At 49.0% G+C, this 27635-nt stretch overlaps 1 protein-coding gene and 1 pseudogene across 2 annotated transcripts; one reads left to right on the forward strand and one right to left on the reverse strand.

Moving 5' to 3' along the window:
• Positions 1–856, forward strand: LOC100452222 (prohibitin 1-like; annotated as a pseudogene).
• Positions 857–18760: 17904 nt separating this feature from the next.
• Positions 18761–27431, reverse strand: ULBP3 (UL16 binding protein 3). 2 transcript variants are annotated; one of them, XM_024249163.3, is made up of 5 exons: positions 27218–27431; positions 23334–23597; positions 22833–23108; positions 22019–22147; positions 18761–20782 (listed from the first exon to the last, which is right to left on the reverse strand). In XM_024249163.3, exons 1-4 carry the CDS (start codon positions 27303–27305, stop codon positions 22041–22043), a joined length of 735 nt encoding a protein of 244 aa, XP_024104931.3. In that variant the 5' UTR covers positions 27306–27431; the 3' UTR covers positions 18761–20782; positions 22019–22040. The 2 variants fall into 2 exon arrangements, with proteins under 2 accessions (XP_024104931.3, XP_024104932.3); XM_024249164.3 differs by lacking the exon at positions 27218–27431 and adding an exon at positions 24230–25080.
• Positions 27432–27635: the final 204 nt, after the last annotated feature.

The raw sequence follows: 27635 nt of genomic DNA on the forward strand, positions 1-27635 counted from the left end.
CAGAGTGGAAACAGGTGTGAGAGGATCCAGCAGAAGAAAACATGGCTGACAAAGTGTTTGAGTCCATCGGCAAGTTTGGCCTGGCCTTAGCTGTTGCAGGAGGCATGGTGAAGTCAGGCTTATATAATATGGATGCTGGGCACAGAGCTGTCATCTTTGAATGATTCCGTGGATTACCAGACATTGTGGTAGGGAAAGGACTCACTTTCTCATCCCATGGGTACAGAAACCAATGATCTTTGACTGCCGTTCTCAACCACATACTGTGCCAGTCATCACTGGTAACAAACATTTACAGAATGTCAACATCACACTGCACATCCTCTTCCGGCCCATCGCTAGCTAGCTTCCTCGCATCTTCACCATCATCGGAGAGGACTATGATGAGCGTGTGCTGACATCCATCATGACTGAGATCCTCAAGTCAGTGGTGGCTCGTTTTGATGCTGGAGAACTAATCACCCAGAGAGAGCTGGTCTCCAGGCAGGTGAGCGACGACCTTACAGAGCAAGCAGCCATCTTTGGGCTCATCCTGGACAACGTGTCCTGGACACATCTGACCTTCGAGAAGTTGTTCACAGAAGCGGTGGAAGCCAAACATGTGGCTCAGCAGGAAGCAGAGAAAGCCAGAATTGTGGAAAAGGCTGAGCAGCAGAAAAAGGTGGCCATCATCCCTGCTGAGGGCGACTCCAAGGAAGCTGAGCTGATTGCCAACCCACTGGCCACCTCAGGGGACGGCTTGATGGAGCTGAGCAAGCCGGAAGCTGCAGAGGACATCACGTACCAGCTCTCAGTCTCTTGGAACATCACCTACCTGCTGGCAGGGCAGTCGGTGCTCCTCCAGCTGCCCCAATGAGGGCCCACCCTGCCTTCACCTCCATGGACTGATGGTCTACAGGCCCGATGGTTCTGAACACTGCCTTCCTTTGCCCCCTCCCCAGAAATCACTGTGAAATTTCATGATTGACTTAAAGTGAAGGAAATAAAAGTAAAATCACTTGAGATCTCTAATTAGTGTATCAAATGAAACTCATTCTTCTCACACCCATCTACTTTTTTATCCACCTCCCTACAAAAAATTGGCAAGTGCCTATGCAAACTGGCTTTAGGTCCCAATTCAGGGCCTGCTGGAGCTCTGGCCTGGGAACCAGCAGTTGGTAGCACGCAGGCAGGGCAGCGTGTGATGGACTGGGAAGCACAAGTGTTCACCTGGGTCCACGTGAGGCCTCCATCCTGTCACTGATGGAAGATTTGCGGATGAGGGCACATGTGGCTGAACTTAGAAGGCAGGTCTCCATCTTCCCAGCAGTTCCTGCACAGATGCCGCTGAAGAGAGGTGCCAGGGAGGGGCAGTGAGGACGTGGTCTGTCTCTTACCAAAAAGGTGATTCTCCTGAACTGTGCAACCAGTGGAAGCGGGTGTGTGTGAACTGGGCACAGATGGAAGAATCTGCCCCTGTTGAGGTGGGTAGGCCTGATTGTTGCCCCCCAGGGTCCTAAAACTTGTATGGACTTGGATAGTGAGGAGGCCTGGACTGAGATGTGAGTCCTGTCGAAGACTCCCTCTCTACCCACAACCTTGGTCCCTCTCCAATACCCAACGGAATTCTAACTTGAAGGATTGTATACTGTTGGGGCTGGATGTGCCGCCAAGGATGTGTCCAACCTGCGTTCCTGGCTCCCTCATTCAGATACTGCCCCCAAGGGCTCTGGGCCTGCCCTGGGAAGGAAACAACTGTGCGAAGGAAACAAATGTGTATAAACTGCTGTTAATTAATGACCCCCGGCCCTTTCAGCTTAAAAAAAAAAAAAAGAAATAAACATACTACTTTTTCAATTCATGTGAAATATTTTCTTAAATCATGATTAAATTGCTAGGTGATAAATATTGATTGTTTGGTCCTAATTACTTACAAAATACATTCTCCGGTATTTCTTTTTTGTTTGTTTTGTTTTTTGTTTTCTTTTGTTTTGTTTTTTTGAGACAGAGTCTCGCTCTGTCCCCAGGCCGGAGTGCAGTGGCGTGATCTCGGCCTACTGCAACCTCTATCTCCTGGATTCAAGTGATTTTCCTGCCTCAGCCTCCTGAGTGTCTGTGACTACAGGAACACCTCACCATGCCCAGCTAAGTTTTGTACTTTTAGTAAAGACAGGGTTTCACCATGTTGGCCAGGATGGTCTTGATCTCCTGACCTCGTGATCCACTCACCTTGGCCTCCCAAAGTGCTGGGATTTATAGCTGTGAGCCACCGCACCCAGCCTTTGTTTTAAGGTTGTCTTGAAAATCTTATGGAAGCACCTTCTGGATTTTCCCTGGACTACTCCAGGCCATTTCGCCGGCTCTGCCTCCTGAGGGAATGCTCACCTCCTTGAAGCCAGGACTCACAGGTCACCTTCTTGGGAGAACTTCCTGTTCAGGCTACTGAGGACCTGGGGGCTCCCCTCCCACTCTTCCTCCCCACAACCTTGTTCCCCGCCCCCTGAATCATCTGTCACCTTCCTACGCCCGATGCAATGCACCTGCTCATTATGTTCACCTGCTGTCCCCACTGGAGCAGGGATTTTGTCTGTTTTCCTCTGGGAAGTATCCGCAGCACAGCTCATTGTTGGTGCTGAGGCTATACTAACCCTGTGAGTGAATAAATCAGAGGCAGTGATTGGGGCAGGGGCTTCTTTCTTGTTCATTCATTCACTACACTTTAGATGGTAACTTAAGACATGGTGGGACCAGTGTTTTCTGGGCACGGTAAATCAGAATATATTGTGAAGACAAGAAGTAGAAATAAATGGTAGGTGGAAGAATGTGAATTTTCAAGTAGGAGTTGGGAAGAGTGAGAGAAAAACCAATCAGGAAAGGGGCAAGGTTGGCTTGGTTGCAGCTAACATGGTGGAGAAACGCAGCTGTCTGCAATAGAGACTGGGCGCTGTTAGGCTTCTCTGCTATGTCGAGATCATCTCCACAACCTTCTCTGCATCCTCTTCTCTCCTGATGCTGAATGCAGCTCTTGTGCCTTCGGTGCCAAGGAAGCCACAGTCCCAGGCCAGAGGAAGCGCAGAGGTGGACAGTAGAAAAGGAGGGAGTGGGTGCAGATGGGGACGCCTGGAAACAATGACTTCTGGAGGATAAACAAAAAATATCACTGGAAAATATGACAAAAAAGAAGGGTATAAAGAACAAGGTGGAAATCATCTGAAATTCCATCACGCGGTGTTTAATGTTAGGGTTTTGGTGTAATCATATGTAATTTTTATAAAATTATGATCATACACCTTAGAATTATTTTAAATGACTGGAGTGTATATTTTTAGAGCAGGGATAGAGTTCATAGTGCAGAGCTCTCTCTTGCTCCTGCCACTTAATTATTTTTTTTTGGCCTCATGTCATTTTAATTATTTATTCATTTTTTATTTCAATTCTTATTGTAAGGGGTATACATGCAGGTTTGTTACATGGGTCAATTGTGGGAGGCTGAGGCTTGGGGTCCTAGTGATCCCATCACTCAGCCAGTAAGCATGGTACCCAACAGGTGGTTCTTCAGCCAATGTTCCCCTCCCGCCTCCAGTCTAGTGATCTCCAGTTTCTCCATCTTTACATTCATGTGTATTCAATGTTTAGCTCCTACTTGTAAATGGGAACCTGAAGCATGTGGTTTTCTACTCCTGTGTTAGGTTGCTTATGATAATGGCCTCCAGGCTGCTTATGATAATGGCCTCCAGGTCCATCCATGTTGCTGGAAAGAACTTCATTTTGTTGTCTTTCATGGCTGCATAGATTTTCATGGTGTATATGGACCACATTTTCTTCATTCAATCTGATCTCACACAGTGAAATCCTCTAACTGTGGGTTCAGGACACAGGAGGGGGGAATAATTTAGCCTGGGGAGGTGTGATGTGATGTGTCAACCTGGAAGCTGATTTAGATGAGATTGACATTTAAATTGGTGAACACTGAGTAAAGCAGATTACCCCTGTAACAGAGGTGGGCTTGAATCTAATTAGCGGAAGTCTTGAAAACATCTAAAAGATTGGCCTCTCCAAAAAAGAAAAATTCTCCAGCAGACTGCACCTGCTCCATCAGCTCTCCTGGGTCTCCAGCCAGGTGGCCCACACTGCAGATTGTGGGCTTGCCAGTCACATATTGGCGATAGGCAATTTCTAATAATCTCTCTCTCTCTCTCTCTCCCCCTCTACACACACACACACACACACACGCTTCTGTTTCTCTGGAGAATCCTAGTACAAGAAGGTATAGCTAACCTAACAGGAGATGACATTTGTGCCCAACTTTTAAAGCATGATTGGCTCTGAGCTGGTGGGAAATATGATACCTGCCAGAAGATGCACCAGAAGAGAAAGCCTGAAGGCAACAAGATAGGACCAGGAGTAGGCCAGAAGGGTTTGACTATAAAGGATCAGAAAAGAAGAGATGTCAGGAGGTGAGAAGGGACAGGGAGGATGTGTGGGAAATTCCTATTATAGTCATGAGTTCCAGGCAGAAAATCCATGGAAACACACATGCACACATAAACAGACACAGACACACATACACACGTACAATGCACACACACGCACACACCTAGGCAGCTAAGACAGCTGATCTAATCTCGGAATAGCTGCTGAGCCTTTTCTCTGACTCACCTCCTGCCAGCTCCTGCATTCAAGTGAGGGTCAAGGCCTGTGAACCTGAATGACCCCAGCTCCTGTTTTGGGCTGAGCTGCTTCAGGCTCTAGAAGGACCTAGGAGTTGCCTGAAGGAGAGGAGAAGGCAGGAGAAGCTGCCTAAAGCAGAGAACAGAGGGTGAGAGGGAAACACCTGGAGGCCCTGGCTTCAGAGGAGGAGAAGAAACCATAGTGGATTTATTGAGGGATTTATATCTTTACATCAGTTTCTGAAAAGTACATTTTTCTTAAGTTCCTATTTTCAACTAGTAAACAACAACAACAACAACAACAAAATTTGAAACAAGCAAGAATTGCAAAGTATTTGCAAGCAGAATCCAGAGAACTTCTCTGCCTGCACTACTTGAGAGCGAGCTGCCACACTGATGCCTCATCTTTAATGATGCCACCTCATGCCCCACACTTTAGTGTTCTTCCTAACAACCATGACACTCTCCTAATAAGCACAATACCATCACCAAAACAGATTTCACATCCATACATTACATCCATCTCATGCTCAGACACCACTCAAGGTTCACCAGTTGTTTTGATTATCTGTTTTACAAACAAGGATCTGATGGATTTAGGCATTTTTTATCTACTTATTTTACTGAAAATATAGATCAGGGTGTTTTATTTGCCCCATTACTTGACCTCTGTATTTCTGGAAATATGAGGAGAGATTTGGATTGATGTGGTACTTCTCACTGTGTGTCACTCAGAGGTCCTCATTAATATATTTGAAAGATTTAACATCTTTTTATCCAGCATTTTGGTTGCTTAATCTTTTGCTAGTTCAGATGTTCTAGTCTGACATAGAAACAGAAATCTAACACCAACATGAGAAAACATGCTGTACTTTAGTGGAATGTTTTATTGCTAACTTTTTAATAAGAAAACAACAGCAAAGTAAACAACCAAATATCTCCATGCTTTCTGGAACATGCTTGGAGCCTGAAACTGACTCGGATTGCTGGGTAGTGGGATGAGCACAGCGTCCACTGTCCTGGATATCACCTGAGTCTATGTCAAAGGAACGATTCAATATAGACTCCTACCCACAGTGGAAGAAGTCTGATGTTCCACTTCCTGCCCACCACCTGGTGTAGACAGATTTAAACATCTGTCAGTAGAATGGGTGTGAGACGGCATCGCATTGTTCTGTGATGTGTGTTATCTTGATTATGTGGGACATGTCAGATCTTTCATGGGCTTCTTCAAAATCTGTGAACTGCTCATGGCATTTGCCCAATCGTAGGAGAATTAGATGTATTCTTATCTATTTGAAGGAGTTTTTTATACATTCCAAATCTGATCTTTTGTCCACAGAGGAATAAAATAACTCTTAAAAATAGAGATTAATCTGATGCGGGTATTACTTCTAATAGAATTAGTTGTGGTCAGGGCTGAGGGATGACAAGGAACGTCACTGCCCAGGGTGTAGTGTGCTGGGGCCAAACCAGAAAAAGGTTTTTTGTTTGTTTGTTTGTTTGTTTGTTTTGTTTTGAGACGGAGTCTTGCTCTGTTGCCCAGGCTAGAGTGCAGTGGCGCGATCTTGGCTCGCTGCAAGCTTCACCTACCGGGTTCACACCATTCTCCTGCCTCAGCCTCCCGAGTAGCTGGGACTACAGGCACCTGCCACCACGCCCGGCTAATTTTTTGTGTGTGTTTTTAGTAGAGACGGGGTTTCACCATGTTAGCCAGGATGGTCTTGATCTCCTGACCTTGTGATCCCCCCACTTGGCCTCCCAAAGTGCTGGGATTACAGGTGTAAGCCACCGCACCCAGCCTGTTTTTTTGTTTGTTTGTTTTTTTGAGACAATGTTTCGCTCTTGTTGCCCAGGTGGGAGTGCAATGGCGTGATCTCGGCTCACTGCAACCTCCACCTCCAGGGTTCAAACGAGTCTCCTGCCTCAGCCTCCCAAGTAGCTGGGACTGCAGGCGCCCACCACCATGCCCAGCTAATTTTGTATTTTTAGTAGATGGGGTTTCTCCATGTTGGTCAGGCTGGTAGTGAACTCCCAGCCTCAGGTGATCCACCCACCTTGGTCTCCCAAAGTGCTAGGATTACAGCCGTGAGCCACCGTGCCCAGCCAGTCACATCTCTTAAGAATAGGAACATTGGTGTCTGTCAGGTATCAGGACAATGTTCAAGACTGACAGTCAGAGGTCCTGTAATTTAGAAGTATTGTTTAGTTACCTTCTTCCCAAAGAGTCTAGCGGAAACCCTAGCTTATTACTCAATCACATGAAGAAAGAATGAAATCCCATTAATTCTCTACTGGATTATAACACAAAATTCAAAAGTCAATAAATATTTTAGAAAATAGAGATTTTTGGCCGGGCACGGTGGCTCACGCCTGTAATCCCAGCACTTTGGGAGGCAGAGGCAGGCGAATCACGAGGTCAAGGAGATCGAGACCATCCTGGCAAACATGGTGAAACCCCGTCTCTACTAAAAATACAAAAAAATTAGCCAGGCGTGGTGGCGGGCATCTGTAGTCCCAGCTACTCGGAAGGCTGAGGCAGGAGAATGGCAGGAACACGGGAGGCGGAGCTTGCAGTGAGCCGAGATCGCACCACTGCACTCCAGCTTGGGCCACAGAGTGAGACTCCGCCTCTCAAAAAAAAAAAAAAAAAAAAAGAAAGAAAGAAAATAGATATTTTTAATTAAATGTCAGTAGCAGATAAATTACTAAAAGAAAGAATCATGCCTATATATATTTTCTTATGAACAAATTAGAAAATTCTGATTCACCACATGAAAAGAATCCCTGGTGTTCTGAAGTCGGCCATGGTATTTCAGTGGCAATGCTTTAGAAGAACAAAATCATGGTTTAGAGAAGCATCTGTTTTTCCACAACCAAAGAAGATGACAGAAAATGTTCTTTTGGTTGAGATTTCTTCTTCAGTAAGTTAAAACTTTAAGTGCAGGAATTCTTACATCAGGTAGCACAAGAGAAAATGGCAAAGCATTTTAAGAAATTCCAGCAATAGGATTATTGCCAAAGGGATTAAATTTCATGAGATGTTGAGTCTATGGGGTCATCCTGATCTGCTGGAGGCCTCTGGATTTGCTAAGGCTTGAATTCCTGGTAGTCTAGAAATGAAGAGTGGGTGATGGACAGGCTGCCAGCCAGAAGGGAGCGTTTGGGTGCACACCTGTAATCCCAGCTACTCTGGAAGCGGAGGCAGGAGAATCACTTGAACCCAGAAGGCAGAGGTGGCAGTAAGCTGAGATCGCGCCATTGCACTCCAGCCTGGGTGACAGAGTCAGACTTCGTCTCAAATAATAATAATAAAAGAAAAAGATAAAAATTCAGACAACTAAAGGGAAAATGGGCAATAGAGTTGAACCAGCCTTCACAGAAGAGGAAATGTGAAGGAATGGCCAATAAAAACAAGAAGAGGGTTTCAGCCTAACAGGATGAGGTATCACGTGACATCCACTAGACTGGCAAAAACCCCACAACCCAATAAATGCAAGGGTTGGGGAGAATGGAGAGCAACAAGAACACTCAGCCCCTGCTAAGAATGATTGTGAATTTTTTTTTTTGCATTCTTGTATATGAAAGGTTGTGTATTGTGGGTTGTATGGAAAATTACGTTTTTTACCAGGAATGAAATTTTAAAAATTGAAGGCTACTGACCAGAACAAACTTGCACTTGTGTACAAAAGAAATGCCCAAGAACGTTCTAGCAACACAGCCCTAAGGGCCCCAACCTGGCCAAACACTCATCGACAGGAAAATGAAGACATTTCCCATGTTCCCCTCATATCACGGGAGATCACGCAGCAATGAAAATGAATCACGTCAATGTGGATGGGTCTCAGGAAGAGAATGGAGGACAAAAATAGACATGGAGCAAATGCTCAGACACAATGCAGCCACACAAAAGAATTCCTTCACATCAAAGTTCAAAAACTGCAGCCCAGGAAACAGAGCAAGACCCCATCTCAAAAAGACAACAGAAAGTTCAAAAACTAAATGGCATATTGTTTAGGGATGTACACGTACATGGTGAAAGAAATGTACTGTGAAGAAAAGTATGGGAATAATAAAGACTAAAGCAGAAAGTGATTCCCTCTGTACAAGGGAAGGGACTGGGATTCAGAAGGGGCCTCCAGGGAGCATCCAAATTTAAGTCTCTTCAGATTCTATTCTCTAAACTTGGTGGAGGTCCTGTGTGTCCAATGTGTCGATATTCTACCCATATTGTATACATACTTTTTTCTATTCAATATTTAGAAGGCAATTATAAACAAGATCCATTAAATAGCAAGATGGCAGATACACATCCAGAAGGAACATCAGGAACATCCATGGTGTTCCATCCGTGGAACCTCATCGTGGATACCCTTGTGCTCATGGGCCTGGTCTCCTCTCAAGACACGGTCAGTTGTCGGGCATCAGAGGCCGCACTCATCATAGCAGAGAGGCAGGATCAGCTGGGACAGGGTCCTTCTGTGACACCTACTGCATCACCAGGCTGTGCAAAGTGACTCAGCTGCCAGAACTCACAGAATATCATTCTGCACCAAAACCTCACAGGAAAAATGGTAAATTCTCAGTTTCTCCATTAACAGCAGCTCTCAGATTAATCTTTGTCCTCCATTGCTTCTCTATGAAAGAAGATTTTATAGCTTTGCTTGGGGCTGTTTTTCAATTCATTTTTTATTTTACTAACTGATTGAAAATATATATAGTGTGTGTGTGTAATTTTGTCTCTGTCAGTCAGGATAATGATGGTTTAATTCCTATTATTATTATTACCAACATCATTTAGTTTTTTTAAGCTTTTCAATTCCTAAGGGTATTAATCATTGTCTTTCTGTCTCATGAGACAGAAAACAAATCCAAACTGTATAAGAGGAAAAAGAATGTATTAATCACTAGAATTGAGAAGTTCCCAAGCTTAACTTGCTTGGGGTACAGCTACATCTACAGTTCTAAGTGGCGTCCTGTGACTCTCTCTCTCTACTTCCCCAAATTTGGCTCCATGTTTAGCTCCACGACCCTCAGACTTAAACAGCAGCACTGGCTCCTCCCAAGATCTCCAGCTCCCCAGCTCCCCCACCCTCAAACTTCAACTGCAGCACCAGCTCCTCCCCGGATCTCCAGCTCCAGGATCCTCAAACTACAACAGCAGCACCAGCTTCCCTCCAGCTCAATGACTCTCAGACTTGAGAGGCAGCACTGGCTCCTCCCCAGGGCTCCAGCTTCAAGACCCTCAAACTAGAACAGCAGCACCAGCTACTCCCTGGGTCTCCAGCTCCCTGACCCTCAAAACTGTAGACCCTCAACTGCAGCACTGGCTCCTCCCCAGGGCCACCAGCTCCACGACCCTCAGACTTACACGGTGGTAGCACCAGCTCCTCCCTAGGTCTCCAGCTCCACAACCATCAAACTTGAACGCAGCACCAGCTCCTCCCGTCTCCAGCTCCACGATCCTCAAACTACGACAGCAGCACCGGCTCCTCCCTGGATCTCCAGCTCAATGACTCTCAGACTTGAGAGGCAGCACCAGTACCTCCCCAAGGCTCTAGCTCCACGACCTTCCTTCAGATTTAAACAGACAGGAGCTGGTGTCTGGGTCTTCAGCTCCACGATCCTTAAACTAGAACAGCAGCACCGCCTCCTCCCTGGGTTTCCAGCTCCATGACCCTAAGACTGAATGGCAGCACCGGCTCCTCCCCAGGGCTCCAGCTCCAGGACCCATAGATTTGAACGGCAGCAACAGCTCTTCCCCAGATCTCCAGCTCTATGACCCTCAGACATGAATGGCAGCACCAGCTCCTCCCCAGGGCTCCAGCTCCAAGACCCACAGATTTGAACGGCAGCTACAGCTCTTCCCCCGATCTCCAGCTCCATGACCCTCAAACTAGAACAGCAGCACCAGCCTCTCCCTGGGTCTCCAGCTCCACAACCCTCAGACAGGAACAGCAGCACCAACTCGTCCTTGGGTCTCTAGCTTCGCCACCCTCAAACTTGAATTGCAGCAGCATCGGCACCTACCTCGGTCTCCAGCTCCACAACCCTCAGACTACAACAGCAACACTGGTTCCTCCCTGGATCTCCAGCTTAATGACTCTCAGACTTGAAAGGCAGCACCAACTCCTCACAAAGGCTCCAGCTCCAAGACCCTCAAACTAGAAGAGCAGCTGCAGCTGCACATTGGGTCTCCAGCTCCACAACCCTTAAAGTAGAATAGCAGCACTGGCTCCTCCCTGAGTCTCCAGCTCCTCAAGTCTGAGGGTCATAGAGCTGGAGACCCAGGGAGGAAACAGTGCTGCTGTTCTAGTTTGAGGCTTGTGGATCTGGAGACTTGGGGAGGAGCTGCTGCTGCTGTTCTAGTTTGAGGGTGGTGGATCTGGAGACCCAAGGTGCAGCCAGTGCTGCTAGTGTGAGGGTCACAGAGCTGGAGACCCGGGGAGGAACTGCTGCTGCTGTTCTAGTGTGAAGGTCGTGGAAATGGAGACCCGAGGAGGAGCCATTTGAAGAGCAGCACTGGCTCCTCCCCAGGTCTCAGGCTCCACGACCCTCAAACTTTAAAAGCGATAGTACTGGCTTCTCCCTGGGTTTCCAGTTATACAACCCTCAAACATGAACAGCAGCAGCACTGGCTCCTACCCAGGTCTCCAGCTCCGTGACCCTCAAACTACAACGGTAGCACCAGCCTCTCCCCAGGGTCTCCAGCTCCACAACCCTCGAAATAGAACAGCATCGGCTCCTTCCTGGATCTCCAGCTCCCAAACCCTCAAACTTCAACTGAAGCACTGGATCCTACCCACAGCTGAACAGCAGCATGGACTCCTCCTCCAAACCTCCAGATCCACGACTCTCTGACTTAAATGGTGGTAGCACCAGCTCCTCCCTACGTCTCCAGCTCCACGATCCTCAAACTACACAGCAGCACTGGCTCCTCCCTGGGTCTCCAGCTCCACGATCCTCAAACTACACAGCAGCACTGGCTCCTCCCTGGTCTACAGCTCCACGATCCTCACACTAGAACACCAGAACTAGCTCCTCCCCGCTCTCCAGCTCCACGACCCCCAGAATTGAACAACAGCACAGCTCCTCCCTAGGTCTCCAGCTCCATGACCCTCAACCTTAAACCACAGCAGCACCAGCTCCTCCTGGGTCTCAAGCTCCACAACCCTCAAACTAGAACAACAAAGTTCCTCCCTGGGTCTTCACCTCCACAACCCTCACACTAGAACAGAAGCACCGGCTCCTCCCTGAGTCTCCAGCTCCACAAGCCTCAAACTAGAACAACACCGGCCCCTCCCTTGGTCTATAGCTTCACCACCCTTTGAATTAAACAACAGAAGCACCAGCTCCTCACCAGGTCTCCAGCTCCGTGACCCTCACACTAGAACAGCAGCACCAGCTCATCCCCGGTTCTCCAGTTCCATAACACTAAAATTTAAACAGCAACACCAGCTCCTCCTTGGGTCTCCAGCTCCACGACTCTCAAACTAAAACAATAATGCTCATTTCTGGGTCTCCACTCCATGTACCTCACACCACAACAGCACCAGCTCCTCCCCAGGTCTCCAGCTCCACAATCCTCAAACTAGAACAACACCAGCTCCTCCCTGGTTCTCCAGCTCTATGATCCTCAAACTAGAACACAGCTCCTCCCAGGGTCTCCAGCTCCACAACGTTCAAATTAGTACAACACAACCTCCTCCTCGAGTCTCCAGCTCCACGACTCTATAACTGGAACAACACCAGCTCCTCCTTGGGTCTCCAGCTCCACGACCCTAAAACTAAAAAAACAATGGCTCCTCCCTGGGTCTCCAGCTCCATGACCTTAAAACAAGAACAATACCACTCATCCCCAGGTCTCCAGGTCCACGACCCAAAAACTGGAACAACACCGGCTCCTCCCTGAGTTTCCCGCTCCACGATCCTTAAACTAGAACAACAGTGCTCCTCCCTAGGTCTGCAGCTTCACGACCCTCAAACTAAAAAAACAGCGGCTGCTCCCCGGGTCTCCAGCTCCATGACCCTCAAACTAGAACAAAACTGGCTCCTCCCCAGGTCTCCAGCTTCACGACACTCAAACCAGAACAACAGTACCAGCTCCTCCCCGGGTCTCTGGCTCCACAACCCTCAAACTAGAACACCGGCTCCTCCTCGGATCTCCAGCTCCATGACCCTCAAAGAAGATCAACACTGGCTCCTCCCCAGGTTTCCAGCTCCATGTCCCTCAAACTAGAACAACAGCACCAGCTACTCCCCAGGCCTCCAGCTCCAGGACCCTCAGACTTGAACAGCAGCATCGGCTCCTCCCTAGATCTTCAGCTCCACAACCCTCAAACTAAAACAGCATCACCAGCTCCTCCCTGGGTCTCCAGCTCTACGACCCTCAAACTACAACAGGAGCACAAGCTCCTCCCTGGAGCCCCAGTTCAATGACTCTCAGACCTGAAAGGCAGCACCACTCTTCCCCAAGGCTCCAGCTCCATTACCCTCAGATTCGAACAGCAGTAGCATCGGCTCCTCCCTGGGTCTCCAGCTCCTCAACCCTCAGACTAGAACAGCAGCACCAGCTCCATCCGGATCTCCAGATCCATGACCCTAATACATCAGTGGGTTCTTTCCCAGTGCACCAGTTCCATGATACTCAAACTAGAACAGCAGCACCAGCTCCTCCCTGAGTCTTCAGCTCCACGACCCTCAAACTAGAAGAACACCAGCTCCTCCCCAGGTCCCCAGCTCCATGACCCTCATGAACAATCCCTCCTTATGAAATTCAGCAGTCAAGAAAACTGCAGAGGAAGTAAATGAATAAATGTTTTGCTTTCAAATTGATATTTCTTTTATGTTCACACAAGTCAGGAAACTTTTCTGCTTTCCCCAACCTTGCAATCTACTTATGTTCAAATGTAAGATACAAATCCACCATTTGAAATGACCTTTAAAAACGTAGTAATATTTTTTAATATGATCTTATGTCACAGCTGTAGAAATGATCTTATTTCTTTCTGCCTGTGCAGAAGCCTTATGAACACTCAAACTATGAATTTAGTTTGTTGAGATTCCCAGAATACACATTATCCCCAAATATTACTGCCCTCCTTAAAATCTTCTAACACGTTCCCATCACTTGAGCATAAATGCCAGCTCCCATCCACAGCCCACAATGCCCCCAGCACGGCCCTGCTCTCTTTCCTGCCGGAAAGGCCTCTGTCAGTTCCTCAAACCACACAGGCTCAGGCCCGGCTCCGGGCCTTTGCCTCTGCTGTGCCCTCTGCGTGGGGTGCCTTTCCCCGGCTCCCCATCCTCCTCTCAACCTGCTCAGCTCCAGCCTGCAGAGCACCCCTCAGGTCGATGAACACACGACGTCCTCCCCACATAGGCCTTTGCACATGCTATTCTCTGTGCCTGAAACACTTCCGCCTCTCACCGTCTGGGTACATTTTTCTAATTATCATTTATTTTTGGAGTCTCCACTGAAATATCACTCCCTGCCTGCCCCCTCACTTGGACTTAACCTTGGTTAGGTTGCCAACCCCTGTCTCCTGACTCCAGGAAGCTAGATGCTATTCTAGCTCTTGGAACTTTCCCATTGCAGTGTTTTGCACACTCGTAATTATTCTATCAGGTTGGTGCAGAAGTCATCACAGTTTTTGCCATTACTTTTAATGAACTGCAGCACCGGCTCCTCCCTGCTTTTTATTGCCATTACTTTTAATGGCAAAAGCCGAGATTACTGCTGCACCAATGTAATAGAATAATTTATATTTATTCATCCATCATCTGTCTTCCCCTCTAGAAAGTAATCTGTATGAGAATAGGGAGCAAATCTACTCAAATCACTCCACCTTTCTAGCACATTGTCAATAATTATTTACTGACTGACTGATAGAGAAATATCTTCATTGTTGCTGGGATGAGCCACACAACATGACAGGCCCCTTTGAAGGTCAATGTCACAGACAGTTAGCATTTGCTTTTCTCTCCTGGACCTTTGGTTTGGCTGGGCTTAGGCTGATCTATTCTGGGCTTGACTCTAGGCTGAGGGTTGGAACCCTATGCGTGCTCCACATGTCCTTTTTGCTCAGGATTGTTTTGACAGCTTGTTTCTTTCTTTTGGTTCCAAATAAATTTTAGAATAGATTGTTTTAATTCTGTGAAAAACACTATTGGTATTTTGATAGGGATACCTTTGCAGCTATACATTCTTTTGGGAAGTATGGCCATTTTAGCTATATTGATTCTTCCAACCCATGAGCATGAAATATTTTTTTCTATTCATTTGTGTTGTGTCTGAATTTTTTTTTTTTTTTTTTAGCAGTGTTTTGTAGTTCTCCTGTAAAGATCTTTTATCTCTTCAGGTAGATGAACTACTAGGCTGGGGCCCCCACTAGCCTGATGACTCACAGGCGGCGCCCGGCTGCCGCGGATGTCCCACCGGGAGGGACTGGCCCCGGGTGGGTCGCTGCGGGCAGAAACGCCTTTGGAAGACGTGGGAGGACTAGCCCATCGCGGCAGGGATAAGTTTTTTTTCTTGGGGCTTGAGGTGAGGGGAAATCAGAGGTGACTGCTGGTTTCCTCCCACAGCCTAGTGCGGGGGGCTGGGAGGACTTTACACCTGGATCCTGCGGAGACGTCACCTTCCAGCTGGGGTCCTTGGGGCTCCAACAGAGCGGCCCCCACGCGGATCCCCCTCCTGCTTGCTTCGAGGGTGCTGGTGGCCGGCGCCCGTGATCCACTTGGTCCTTAGGGTCCACGGGTCGGGCCAGGAGCTTCTAGTCGTCCCCTTCCCCACCCCGTCGCCGGCAGTACAGGGTCCCTGGTTCCTCCGCTGGGCTGAGGCCCCTTCCAGGATGGACGTCCTGAGCCCAGAACGTGTGAAAAGTACGTTGAGAGAGAGGACGGGAGAAACGGAAGGAGAAGCAGGTGGCAGGAGAACCAGAAGAAATCCCCGCCCCGAAAATGGGGAGAGGGGGACACAGGGACAACCCCCACCCCCAGTTAGTCAGGGTTCTCCAGAGGGACGGCCTCAATGGGATGTAGGTACATATATGAACGGGAATTTATTAGGGAAAATTGGTGCACACGATTTCAAGGCGAAGTCCAATGGTAGACCGTCTGCAAGCTGGGGAGGAGACAAGCCAGCAGAGGCCAAAGTCAGAAAGCCTCAAAACCAGAAAAGCCCACAGGGCAGCCTTCAGCCCCTGCCAAAGGTCCCAGAGACCCCGAAAGTCGGAAACTGGTGGTGCAAGTCCCAGAGCCCGAAGGCCAAAGAACCCGGAGTCTGATGCCCAAGGAGGAAGGAAGCAAGAACTCTCAGGGAAGGCAAAGAGAAGCCAGAGAGCTCCACCTGCAGAGTCACCCCACCCTCTCCCGCCTGCTCTCCTCTAGTCCGGCTGGCAGCCCATGGTATGGTGACCGTCCACGCTGGATACCTAATATTCACCATCACAGCCCTGCAGACCACACTCTCGCCCACACTCCACCCCGACTCCATCTCTCTTCGCTCTGCCCCTGGAAGGGGTGAAGGATCCAGTCTTTCCATGTCCTCACTGTGATTATGATGACAGCCTTCCTACTGGGTGTGAGGTGGCATCTCCTTGTGGGTGTGATTTACGTTTCCCTCATGGCTGTTAATGTTGAGCCTCTTTTCATGGGCTTAGTGACCAATGTATACTTCTCTGGAGAAATGTCCATTCAAATCCTTTCCACATATTTATATTGCATTATTTATCTTTACAATATTGAGTTGTAAGAGTGCTTTATAGATTCAGGATACCAGTCCCTTACCAGATATATAATTTGCACATTTTTTCTCCATGCTGTAAGTTGTCTTTTCACTTTCTAAATGGCATTCTTTTAGAAGCCCAGAAGTTTTACCATTGGAATAAGTCAAATTAAACTATTTTTCTTTTGTCACTAGTGCTTTGGCATACAGTACTTAAGCAGCCTTAGCCAAACCCAACGTCACAAGGATTTACTTCCATGTTTTCTTTTTTCTTCTTTTTCTTTCTTTTCCTTCCTTCTTTTTTCCTTTCTTCCTTCCTTCTCCCTTCCCTTCCCTTCCCTTTCAGTTTCCCTTTCCCTTTCACATTCCCTTCCCTTTCCTTCCTTGACAAAGTTTCCCTCTTGTTGCCCAGGTTGGAGTGCAATGGCGCGATCTTGGCTCACTGCAACCTCCACCTCCCAGGTTCAAGTGATTCTCCTGCCTTGGCCTACCGAGTAGCTGGGATTACAGGTGCCTGCCACCACACCATGGCTAATTTTTGTATTTTTAGCAAAAACAGTTTCACCTTGTTGGCCAAGCTGGTCTTGAACTCCTGACCTCAAGTGATCTTCCGGTCTCAGGCTCTCAAAGTGTTGGGATTACAGGCATGACCCCACCATGCCTGGCCCTCCAACCCCATTCTTGAAAGCTTTTCTCTCAAAACCTAATGACCTATCAAACTTCCCCCTCCTAGTACACATTGGGGATTAGGTTTGGGGGGACATAGACATTCAGTCTCTAGCACCACATCTGTTGAGTCCTCCATGGAAATGAGGAAGCTGGACAGCCTCCTCCGCACAGTCTCCCCTTGACTGCCATCGCCTCAGAGTGACATTGAGTAACTCACTAAGGCCAATGGCTGGGCTTCCTTGGGGACAGTTCCAAGGGCTGGTTCCTTGTTTGTGTCTGGGGATCCTTCCCTGCTTCTTTGCACATCTTATGTTTTTTGAGATGAAACTGAACGTTCACAAGAATACGATGTGGCATCTCTGAGAATCAGATGTCCCCTCTCTTCAAGGTGTGTTGCTGCTGCTTGTTTACTGACTTTCCTGGATGGATCTTATAACATCTGTATTCCCTGTCACAGGTGGACCCTGAAGTCTCTGCTCAGTAAGGTGAGGTTGGATAGAGGTTTGCATCAATGCCTTGAGCCGGCAAGTCTCACCCCAGTGCGGAGGGCTTTGTGTGTGTGGTGCACTCCTGCCCCTGCCGCACTCAGGCGGGCAGCTGATGTCACCACTGCAGCTCCACTTCCTGCCTGCACAGAACCTCCAGGTCAGCCAAAGGTCAGAGATGTGGCTTTCTCAGGTGCTTCCTGGGCATGTGCCAGCCCCCATGCACATCTCATTCCCTAAATCTTTCTCTCAATTTCCCCCACTAGCGTCTTGTTTGCCCCACATGCAAACAGTGAGGTTGTACAGTTGGAATGATTGCTTTTAGCCAATGCTCTCAGGATCTGGCTTTTCCCCTAGAGAGAGACCTCAGCAGGTCAAATAATGACAAACCCAATGAATGGGGCTTTTCCAGTGAATCCCAGACTAGTCAAATAGAGTTCTCTGGGGCAGGGGCTTTTGAGGGGCTCCAAGCCCAGCATGCCCCTCCAGTGAGTGGAGACTACGGCCTTGCAGCTATCACCGACATGGTGAGTCCACTGTTTTCTGGGCACAATAAATCAGGATATATTATGAAGACAAGAAGTACAAAGAAATATTAGGAGGAAGAATATAAATTTTCAAGTACGGGTTGGGAAGAATTAGAAAAAAAACAATGAGGAAAGGGGCAAGGCTGGCTTGGTTTTAGCTAACCTGGTGGAGAAACGCAGCCATCTGTGATAGAGAACCTAAGCTGTTAGGTTCCCCTCCAATGGTGAGACCACCTCCACAACCTGCCCTGCGTCCTCCTCTCTCCTGAGGCTGAATGCAGCTCTTGTGTCTTCAGTGCCAAGAATGCCACAGTCCCAGACCAGAGGAAGAGCTGATGTGGACAGTGGAAAAGGAGGGGGTGGGTGCAGAAGGAGAAGGCTGACAGCAAGGATTTCCTGAGGATAAACAAAAAAAAAGTCACTTGAAACTGGCAAAAAAAAAAAAAAAAAAAGTAAGGGTATAAAGAACAAGATGGAAATGGAAATCTTGTATAATTTCATTATACAGTGTTTAATTTTAGGGTTTGGCACTTTCATGTATAACTTTTATACAATTATAATCATATACAACTTAGATTATTTTAAATGACTAGAGTTTAGTTTTTGATCTGGGTTAGCATTCATAGTGCAAAGTTCTCTCGTTCCACTCAGTTAACCCCATTTTTTGTAGGGCTCTATGTCATTTTATTTTACTTATGAATCTTTAATTTTAACCTTTATTATAGATTAAAGGGTACACATACAGGTTTGTTACATGGGTAGATTTTGGGAGGCTGAGGCTTGGTGTTCCAATGATCTCATCACTCAAACAGTAAGCATGGTACCCAACAGGTGGTTTTTCAGCCCAGGTGCCCCTCCTGTCTCACCTGTCTAGTGATCTCCAGTGTCCGTGGTTCATGTGAATTCAATGTGTAGCTGCCACTTTCAAATGGGAACATGCAGTATGTGGTTTTCTGTTCTTACATTAGGTTGCTTAGGATAATAGCCTCTAGTTCCATCCATGTTGCTGAAAAGGACATGATTTTGCTGTGTTTCGTGGCTGCATAGATTTCTTTTTTTTTCTTTATTATTATTATTATTATTATTATTATACTTTAGGTTTTATGGTACATGTGCGCAATGTGCAGGTAAGTTACATATGTATACATGTGCCATGCTGGTGCGCTGCACCCACCAACTCGTCATCTAGCATTAGGTATATCTCCCAATGCTATCCCTCCCCCCTCCCCCCACCCCACAACAGTCCCCAGAGTGTGATGTTCCCCTTCCTGTGTCCATGTGTTCTCATTGTTCAATTCCCACCTATGAGTGAGAATAGGCTGCATAGATTTCTATGGTGTCTATGTACCACATTTTTTTCATTCAATTCACTGTTGCTGGACACTTAGATTGATTCTCTGTCCTTGCTGGTGAGAATAGCACTGTAATGAACATATTGGTGCAGGTGTCTTTTTGATAAAATGGTTTATTTTCCTGTGGATATATCCCGAGTAGTGGGATTGCTGGATTGAATGGTAGTTCTATTTTAAGTTCTTGGAGAAATCTCCAAACTGCTTTCCATAGCGGCTGAACAAGTTTCCTTTCCCACCAACAGTGTCTGTTTCTTTTCCTCTGCAGCTTCACCACCATCTCCGACTTTGTGACTGGTAAGAGATGGTAACTCATTGCAGTTTTGATTTGCACTTATCTAGTGATTAGTGATATTGAGCATTTGTTCATGTTTGTTGGCCACTTGTATGTCTTCTTTTGAAAAGTGTCTGTTCATGTCTTTGCACATCTTTTAATTGGGTTTTTTCTTCTTGCTTGTCGAATTGTTTAAGTACTTTGTAGATTCTGGATATTGGACTTTTGTCAGATGCAGAGTTTGCAAATAGTTTCCCCATTCTACAGGCTGTCTGTTTACTGTGTTGCTAGTTTCTTTTTAGTTTAATGAGGTCCCATTTGTCAATTTTTGTTTTTATTACAATTGTTTTTAGTGTCTTCTTCATGAAATCTTTGCCAGGCCCTATGTCCACATTGGTATTTCTTAGCTTATATTCTAGGATTTTTACAGTTTTATTACATGGGCAACATAGGAAGACCCAATCTCTACCTAAAAATAAAACAATTTGCTGGGCATGGTGGCATGCACCTGTAGTCCCAGCTATTCTAGAGGCTGAGTCTATGGGATCACTTGAGCCTAGGAGTTGGAGATTACAGTGAGTGATGACTATGCCACTTCACTCCAATATGGTTGACAGAATGAGAAAATGTAAAAAAACTATAACAATAAAAAGGATTAATACAATTCTTGGTCAGTGCATCGAAAGGATCCCTGAGGTCTGAAGTCCTGCATGCTATTTGACTAGCAATACCGTTTGGAAGAATAAGGTCATGCTTGAGAGAAGTGTCTGCTTTTCCACAATCAAAGAAATAGAAAGAAAATGCCTTTTGCTGGGATTTCTTGTTCAGTTAAAACTTGTGCAGGAATTCCATCCATTAGCACTGAGAGAAAGTGGCAGAAGGTGTTAAGAAAAATGGCTGCTGGGATCATGAGCAAAGGTAATGAGTGGCAGGAAATGTTGAGTCTACAATGTCCTCATCATCTGCCGGGGCCTGTGGGCTTGCTAAGGCTTGAATGCCTGCTTTCCAGAAAGGCACGGTGGTGAGTAGACAGGCGGCCTCCCTGAAGGGAGACCAGAAACCAGACCAGGCTAACAGAGTCTTCTTGATATCATCTTCCACCTTGAGAAAAGACGAAGTGTTGGCTTAAGTGGCTGAGAAAAACCTGGGTCTGTTCTCCTGGGTGATCCCTCCCAGGCCCTCCGCATTTCAGAGCCTCTCCCCCAAATAAGGAACATGTTTTTCCCTCCAACTCTACCCCTGGCTCTGTAGCCTGTCCCAGCCTCCACCCTCCTTCACCACACCACAGAGCCAGCCCAGGCACTGCTACAGTGCATGGGGGCTCAAAACTGAGGCTGGTAATGAGGGGTCTATACCCTCACTCAGGGACTGCTCCACCCTCTCATAGAAGGGTCTAGAGGATCTGGGGGAGCCCTGTCCAAAGAGAGGTTTCTGGATCCATGTTCCCTGGCCTTGGGTGGGCTTGCAGGCAAACCTCCTTCTTTCTCCTTCGCTCTCAGCCTCTCCTCACCCTGGGAGCTGCACCCATAGCTCTGAATGGGACTGTCCCTGCCCCACCCCATTCATTCCCGGCCAAGCTCAGTGGTGACCACGGACCTCTAGCAGCAGCTCAGCTGCCCTATCTGAGTCCACTCTGCTCCAGGCAGGGCCATCAGCTGGCTCAGGATCTGGAGTGTGCAGGAAGCAGAATGGTAGGGGCATCGCCCCAGGGCCCAGCCAGGAATCCCATGGGTCCAAGGGGCTTGGCCATTTCCTAAACCTCATCCTGGACACGCTCTACTCTTCACCTTCCACCTTAACTGCTGGGACTCAAGGTGCTCTCTCTGGGAATGCAGCCTTAGGAACTGGGTGGGCCAAGGCCCTCACAGCCCCCTTGTCCTGGGATTCCCCCAGGTTTCTCTCTTCTTGGCCTCCTCCAGGGACACCCCTTCCCTTGACATCCTTGGTGAAGTGGCCATGCTACTCCTCTCCTACTGTGCAGACTGCCCATGCCTGAGTTCCTGCTGCCTGCAGGCCACACACCACTACCCTTCCCAGATAGAAACCTGCTGTGAAATAGGCCTGAACTGTCTAAACCCTCTTGAACTCAACAGGCCCTGAGCCTTGATATGGGCCCCTCCCTTTTCCTCTGGCCCTGACGGTGAGAATCCATCAGAACTCAAGGTTGAGCTGCCCAGGTCATTGCCAACAGGCGACACCAGGTCTCATTCACCTGTCTCATGTCAGAACAAGAAGGTCCCGGCCATGGGGAGAGGTGCGGCTGTGGGAATTCTCCTTTCCCCTCCTCTCACCTCACCCATCTGTCTCTCGTTCCCCTCACAGTTTTGCCCACAGTACCTGTCACTCTAAATGACTCTCCTCAGATGCCAGGGAGGATGAAGCAGAGGATGATGAGGAAGCTCCAAGGACTGAGGGTGGTGGCTATGGCTTTGGGTTGAGCTAAGCCTGGGGCCACGGTGGGTGGTGCTGAAAGGGAAACGCAAAAGTGACAACTCTTGTCCACGCCCCAAATCTGAGGAGATGGCTCCTCAGTTCCTGCTACCCCAGGTCATCCTGGAAGGCAGAGGATTTGTCTCCCCTGCTGTAGGGCAGCCGCTGTGACAGGTCCTGGGGGTAGGAAGGGAGAGGGGGTATCCACTGTCCTCAGGGAGCTCACATAGCTGCTGAGGGAAGCAAGGCGACAGCACAGCCCACCCTCCTGCTGTAGTGGAAGAGGAGGTGATGCCCCAGGGCCGGGGACAGGAGAGTCTCGGGGCTGGCATTCGAGATGGTTTTGATGGATTTCCAGAAACAGACCAAGGGAGAGGAATGGAAAAGTAATCCTAGGAGGAGGGAAATCTAAGGAGAAAGGTCTAGAAACACAATGACGCCCACAGTTTCGAGGCTGGCGAGAAATCCACAGTGAGTGGAGCAAAAGCAAGTGCAGTGAGGAAGAGGAGTCAGGAGGGAGAGCATAGGCACCCCAAGGATGGGGCCCCCATGAGGGGTTCATGTTCTTAAACTCACTCAAACACACACTCACACTCACACACACATAGACTCACACCCACTCACACCCATACACCCACACCCACCATACTCAGACACTGACAGACAAGGGTGTGACTCGATGGCATCTCCAACGTGCTCCCAGTGCTTTCCTGTCAGTTACCTGTGGGTTCCAGCCTCTTCTTCCTGTGCATCAGGAAGTCCCTAAGCCAGCTCTTGCAGTCTCCCATTGAGACCATCTTGAAGAAAGTGGTCAGTCCGCTGTCCTTTTCCCACTTCTCTTTCATCTGCCTGGCTCCAGCGTGAACCACTGTCCACTTTCTGTTGTTTGAGTCAAAGAGGAGGAACTTCTGTCCATCGAAGCTGAACTGCCAAGATCCACGGATGCATCCATCGGCTTCACACTCACAAGACATCCTGGCCTGCAGCGTGAGGGGTCCTGCCCCAATCAGAAAGAGATCAGCCCTGGTCTTTACAAATTCTCTTCCCTGTCCCACATCCTCCTATGCTGAGACCATTCTCATCTGGTCCTGTTGTCTCCTCCAAGTCCTGCCCTTGCTGCTGGGCTTCATGGAGGTCCCATGTCTAATTTCTTCTCCCCACACACAGTGCAGTCCCTGAGCCCACAGTCTGCTCCCTGCTGTCCTTGGTCTCTTTCACTTACCACTGGGTGTGAAATCCTCCAGCTCAGTGTCAGCCAGTTCCAGTCTGAGCCTCTGCCCCACCTGTCTCAGCATTTCCAGTTGTTTTCCCCAGGCATCTGTGGCATTCAGCTGCTCTTCTAGGTGACCCATAGATAAGACCTTGTCACTGCCACAGTCATAGCAGAGAAAATTCTTCTGATCCACCTGGCTCTGGACCTCACACCACTGTTGTCCATGTCTGGGCAAACGAATGATGGTGAAGTTATACCAGAGAGAGTGAGCGTCTATGGAAAAAAAGAAAAAACACCAGAGAGTGTTAGGTTGGGGGAAAGACCCCAAACACTGACAGCAAGAGAGTTTCCTGAAGGGCTGGGCTGGCAGAGCATGGATTTCTCTTCCTGGACGGTGGTCTCTGCCTGTGGAGGAACCATGGGTCGCTAACATGTCCATCTCCCCACTCTGCCCAGGGCTATACTCACATCCGTCGGCACAGGACCCTGCCAGGGAGGTGGCAGGCCCGCTACAGGAGGAAGGACTTAGATGGCAGGATCTGCAGGAGCAGCCCAGGTGGACTGCAGGAGGCGGGAGAGTGGGGGAGGGCACCCTGAGGATGTTGGAGCGTGGTGCAGTGGGTACGATGTAGTCAACATTGGATAAGGATGAGTTCATTTATTATGGGTAACGACATGGTAAGTTCCCTGGAATGTGGTCATCTGCTAGTAGGTTGCCCCTGGAACCTTGGAAAAAGGAATGACCCACACTGCATGAAACAGAAAACCCAGGTCTTACGTGGCAGGTTGTACAGGAAGTAACAAAAGACTAAGAGAAGTGCCCATGCCAGAGTGACTGCAGTATGAAAATCCAGGACAATGTTCACCCTCTGTGCTCAAGGGAAGCCTGGAAGACTCCTGTTTACCTGGCATATAAAGAAGGCCCCAGGAGAAGGCAGCAGACTGTCAAGAAGCTCAGTGATGCCTGTTGCTGAAGGCCAGGGTCAGGGGTAGGAGATGCTCTTCCTGAAATGGGCTCCCGGTAGTAATGGGGATGGAAAATCCTGAAATAACAGACTCAAGTGGAGGCCGTCAACTGTCAGCAGGAAGGAGGGTGCGATGATGGAAATAATTAGAGAAGTCACAATGCTAGCTGGGGACCTCTGTCTTACAAAGCTATGTCCATGGCTCATAGAACAAAAGGGTCCAAGATCCAAAACAGGTGGAGACTCCACCCGGATACTACTAGATTTAAATAATTACCACAAAGACAAAATGCAAGGATGGATGACCTGGAGGCTGAAAGTTGTCACCCCAGGAAATAACTGAGCTCCCTTGCCCAGCTTTGAAAACTGAGCCACATCTCAGACCCAGAGTCCATTACTAGAAGGAGAGCTCAGAGGCCCTGGTGGGCTCCTTCAACCCCACAGCAACTGCAATGACTCCTTCAGCCTCCCCCAGAGAGCCAGATGGGTAGTCACTCTGGTAACTGTACACCATGAAACAGCAAATACCCAGACACTCCTAGTGGACACAGTGTGCGATCCGAGCTCTTCCCAGGGATGTGAAGCATTAACTGGCTCCCCTGTTACTCATGAGGTGCATTTGGGGCAAAGTAACGGATGGACACCTGTGTCAGGTCCAGCTTAGAGGGATGTGCTGGGTTCATAGACCCATTCGATGGTAATTTCACATTTCCTGGATTTCTACCGGGAATGGATAGTGTTTGTAGTTAATCTAGTAACTATTATAGGTTGTGCTGGTCATATGACCTCCCCTGTCACTACTCAGCTCTGCTCTTGTAGCTGGGATGCAGCCATACACACTCTGTGATGAGGGGTGACGCTGGACCTACCAATACGGCTATTTGACCCTGGAGTCCCTAAGATCCCAGAGGCATGTGTGGTTGGAAAAGGTGCTATGTGGATTTCATGGCTATTTCCAACCACAGAATCACAACAGGGTCCCCTAGTGCTCAGAAGCAAAGCTGTGCCACTCACAGCAGCGAAATCCCCTCATTTAAAAGTGGCTCTAGGTGTGGTCCTGGGCCCTGGTGGAGATGGGCCTCCAGCTATGGGAGGGCAGTGACCATACAGCCTCAGAGCTGCCCATCACAGGGTGTGCTCCTCACCCTTTAGGTCATTAGGAAGATAGGCTCCGCAGTGAGAAGACACAGGTGGGTCTCCTGGGATGGGCAGGAGCAGGGCCACAGCGAACCAAGAAGCTGCACAAGCAGTTGGCCCCGATCCCCAGGACACTACATGGCTATACCCCCTCACCCTTAGCTCACACCTGAGGCTTCAGGGAGGGTCCTTGAATGGCCGCTGGGGACCGTTAATGCTACTCAGCAACAAAGGAGGGGAGCAGTAGGCCCCGAACCATGGGACTCCCCCTCACATCCATCACATCCACACCTCCCAGAACCATGGAACCTCCATTCACATCCATCACATCCACACCTCCCAGAACCAAGGAACCTCCATTCACATCCATCACATCCACACCTCCCAGAACCATGGAACCTCCATTCACATCCATCACATCCACACCTCCCAGAACCATGGAACCTCCATTCACATCCATCACATCCACACCTCCCAGAACCACAGAACCTCCATCCACATTCATCACATCCACACCTCCCAGAACCACGGAACCTCCATTCACATCCATCACATCCACACCTCCCAGAACCACAGAACCTCCATTCACATTGATCACATCCGCACCTCCCAGAACCACGGAACCTCCATTCACATTCATCACATCCACACCTCTCAGAACCATGGAACCTCCATTCACATCCATCACATCCACACCTCTCAGAACCATGGAACCTCCATTCACATCCATCACATCCACACCTCTCAGAACCATGGAACCTCCATTCACATCCATCACATCCACACCTCCCAGAACCACGGAACCTCCATTCACATCCATCACATCCACACCTCCCAGAACCAACGAACCTCCATTCACATCCATCACATCCACACCTCCCAGAACCAACGAACCTCCATTCACATCCATCACATCCACACCTCCCAGAACCATGGAACCTCCATTCACATCCATCACATCCACACCTCCCAGAACCAGGGAACCTCCATTCACATCCATCACATCCACACCTCCCAGAACCAGGGAACCTCCATTCACATCCATCACATCCGCACCTCCCAGAACCACGGAACCTCCATTCACATCCATCACATCCGCACCTCCCAGAAGCCACAGGCGGGGTAGACACACTTGTGACTCTTCAACTTACACAACTTGGAGATGACACCCTAGGGGATGGGGCAGCAATTGCCAGGACACAGCATGTGCCCTCCTCTGGAGTCTGCAACCTAGGACAGGGTCCATTTCAGGTTTCCCTTTTATTTGCAGGTTGCCATTGCCTGCTGTTGCTCTACAAAGGGACAGGACTTGACACACAGACAGAGAACCCATGGTTGACGAGGATCAAACTGCCTTCGGCCTTTCCTTTCTAGAAAGGGTTTGCTGACTCCTGACTGCTTAGTGACTATTCTAGATGACGCTGGCTTCACCCCTGTCTTGACCCCAGCTCGGGTTCCTGGGGCTCTGGTTTCTCCTTCCCGAGGACGAGTGGGGCTGCAGGATTGCACCACGGATCCCCTCCTCACCTCGCCCTCTGCAGCTTTTTGGCCCCTCTACCCTCCTGCGGTTCTTTTTTCGCCTTCTTTGACCCCGCTCCTGCCCTGCGGGGCAAGCAGCAGCCGCAGGAAGCGGACCTGGCGAAAAAGAGCGCGAATCGGAACTGAGCGTGAGGGCAGTCCAGGGAGATCGCGCCGGTCCTTCTAGAAGCCTTCCCTCCTCTGAAACCCGCTGCAGTTCACAGCCCCCCAGGTTTGGCCCTCGCCTCGCTTAAGCTCCTTCCCCGAACTCACCGGCCCGCCCCGTCCCGGACCAGTCGAATAGCAGGTACAGAAGAATCGCGAGGCGCAGAAGGATCGCGGGGCTGGCGGCCGCTGCCATTGCAGACCAGGAGCGCCGGGGACACGAGGCGCGGTCTATGTGGAGACCGGCGGCTGAATCACTTCGGCCCTCCCATGCCAGCTAGTGATTGAGTGCGCTCGGCCCCGTCCCGCCCCGCCCTGTCCCGGGATCCAGGGGAGCCTACGCCTGCCCATGTTTGGTGGGATGCTCCGCCCTATCCCGCCCCGTCCCGCCCTTCCCCGCCCCACCCCAGGCTGGGACCCGGGGAGCCTATACCTGCTCTGCCTCCGCTTCGCCCCGCCCCGGGCTCGTGGCCTGACAGCGGCCCCCTCTGGCCAACCCTTACCCTCCACCCCGGGCTCCGCGCGG

The sequence above is a fragment of the Pongo abelii genome, chromosome 5 (assembly GCF_028885655.2).
Source record: "Pongo abelii isolate AG06213 chromosome 5, NHGRI_mPonAbe1-v2.0_pri, whole genome shotgun sequence".
In the NCBI taxonomy this organism is placed as follows: domain Eukaryota; kingdom Metazoa; phylum Chordata; class Mammalia; order Primates; family Hominidae; genus Pongo; species Pongo abelii.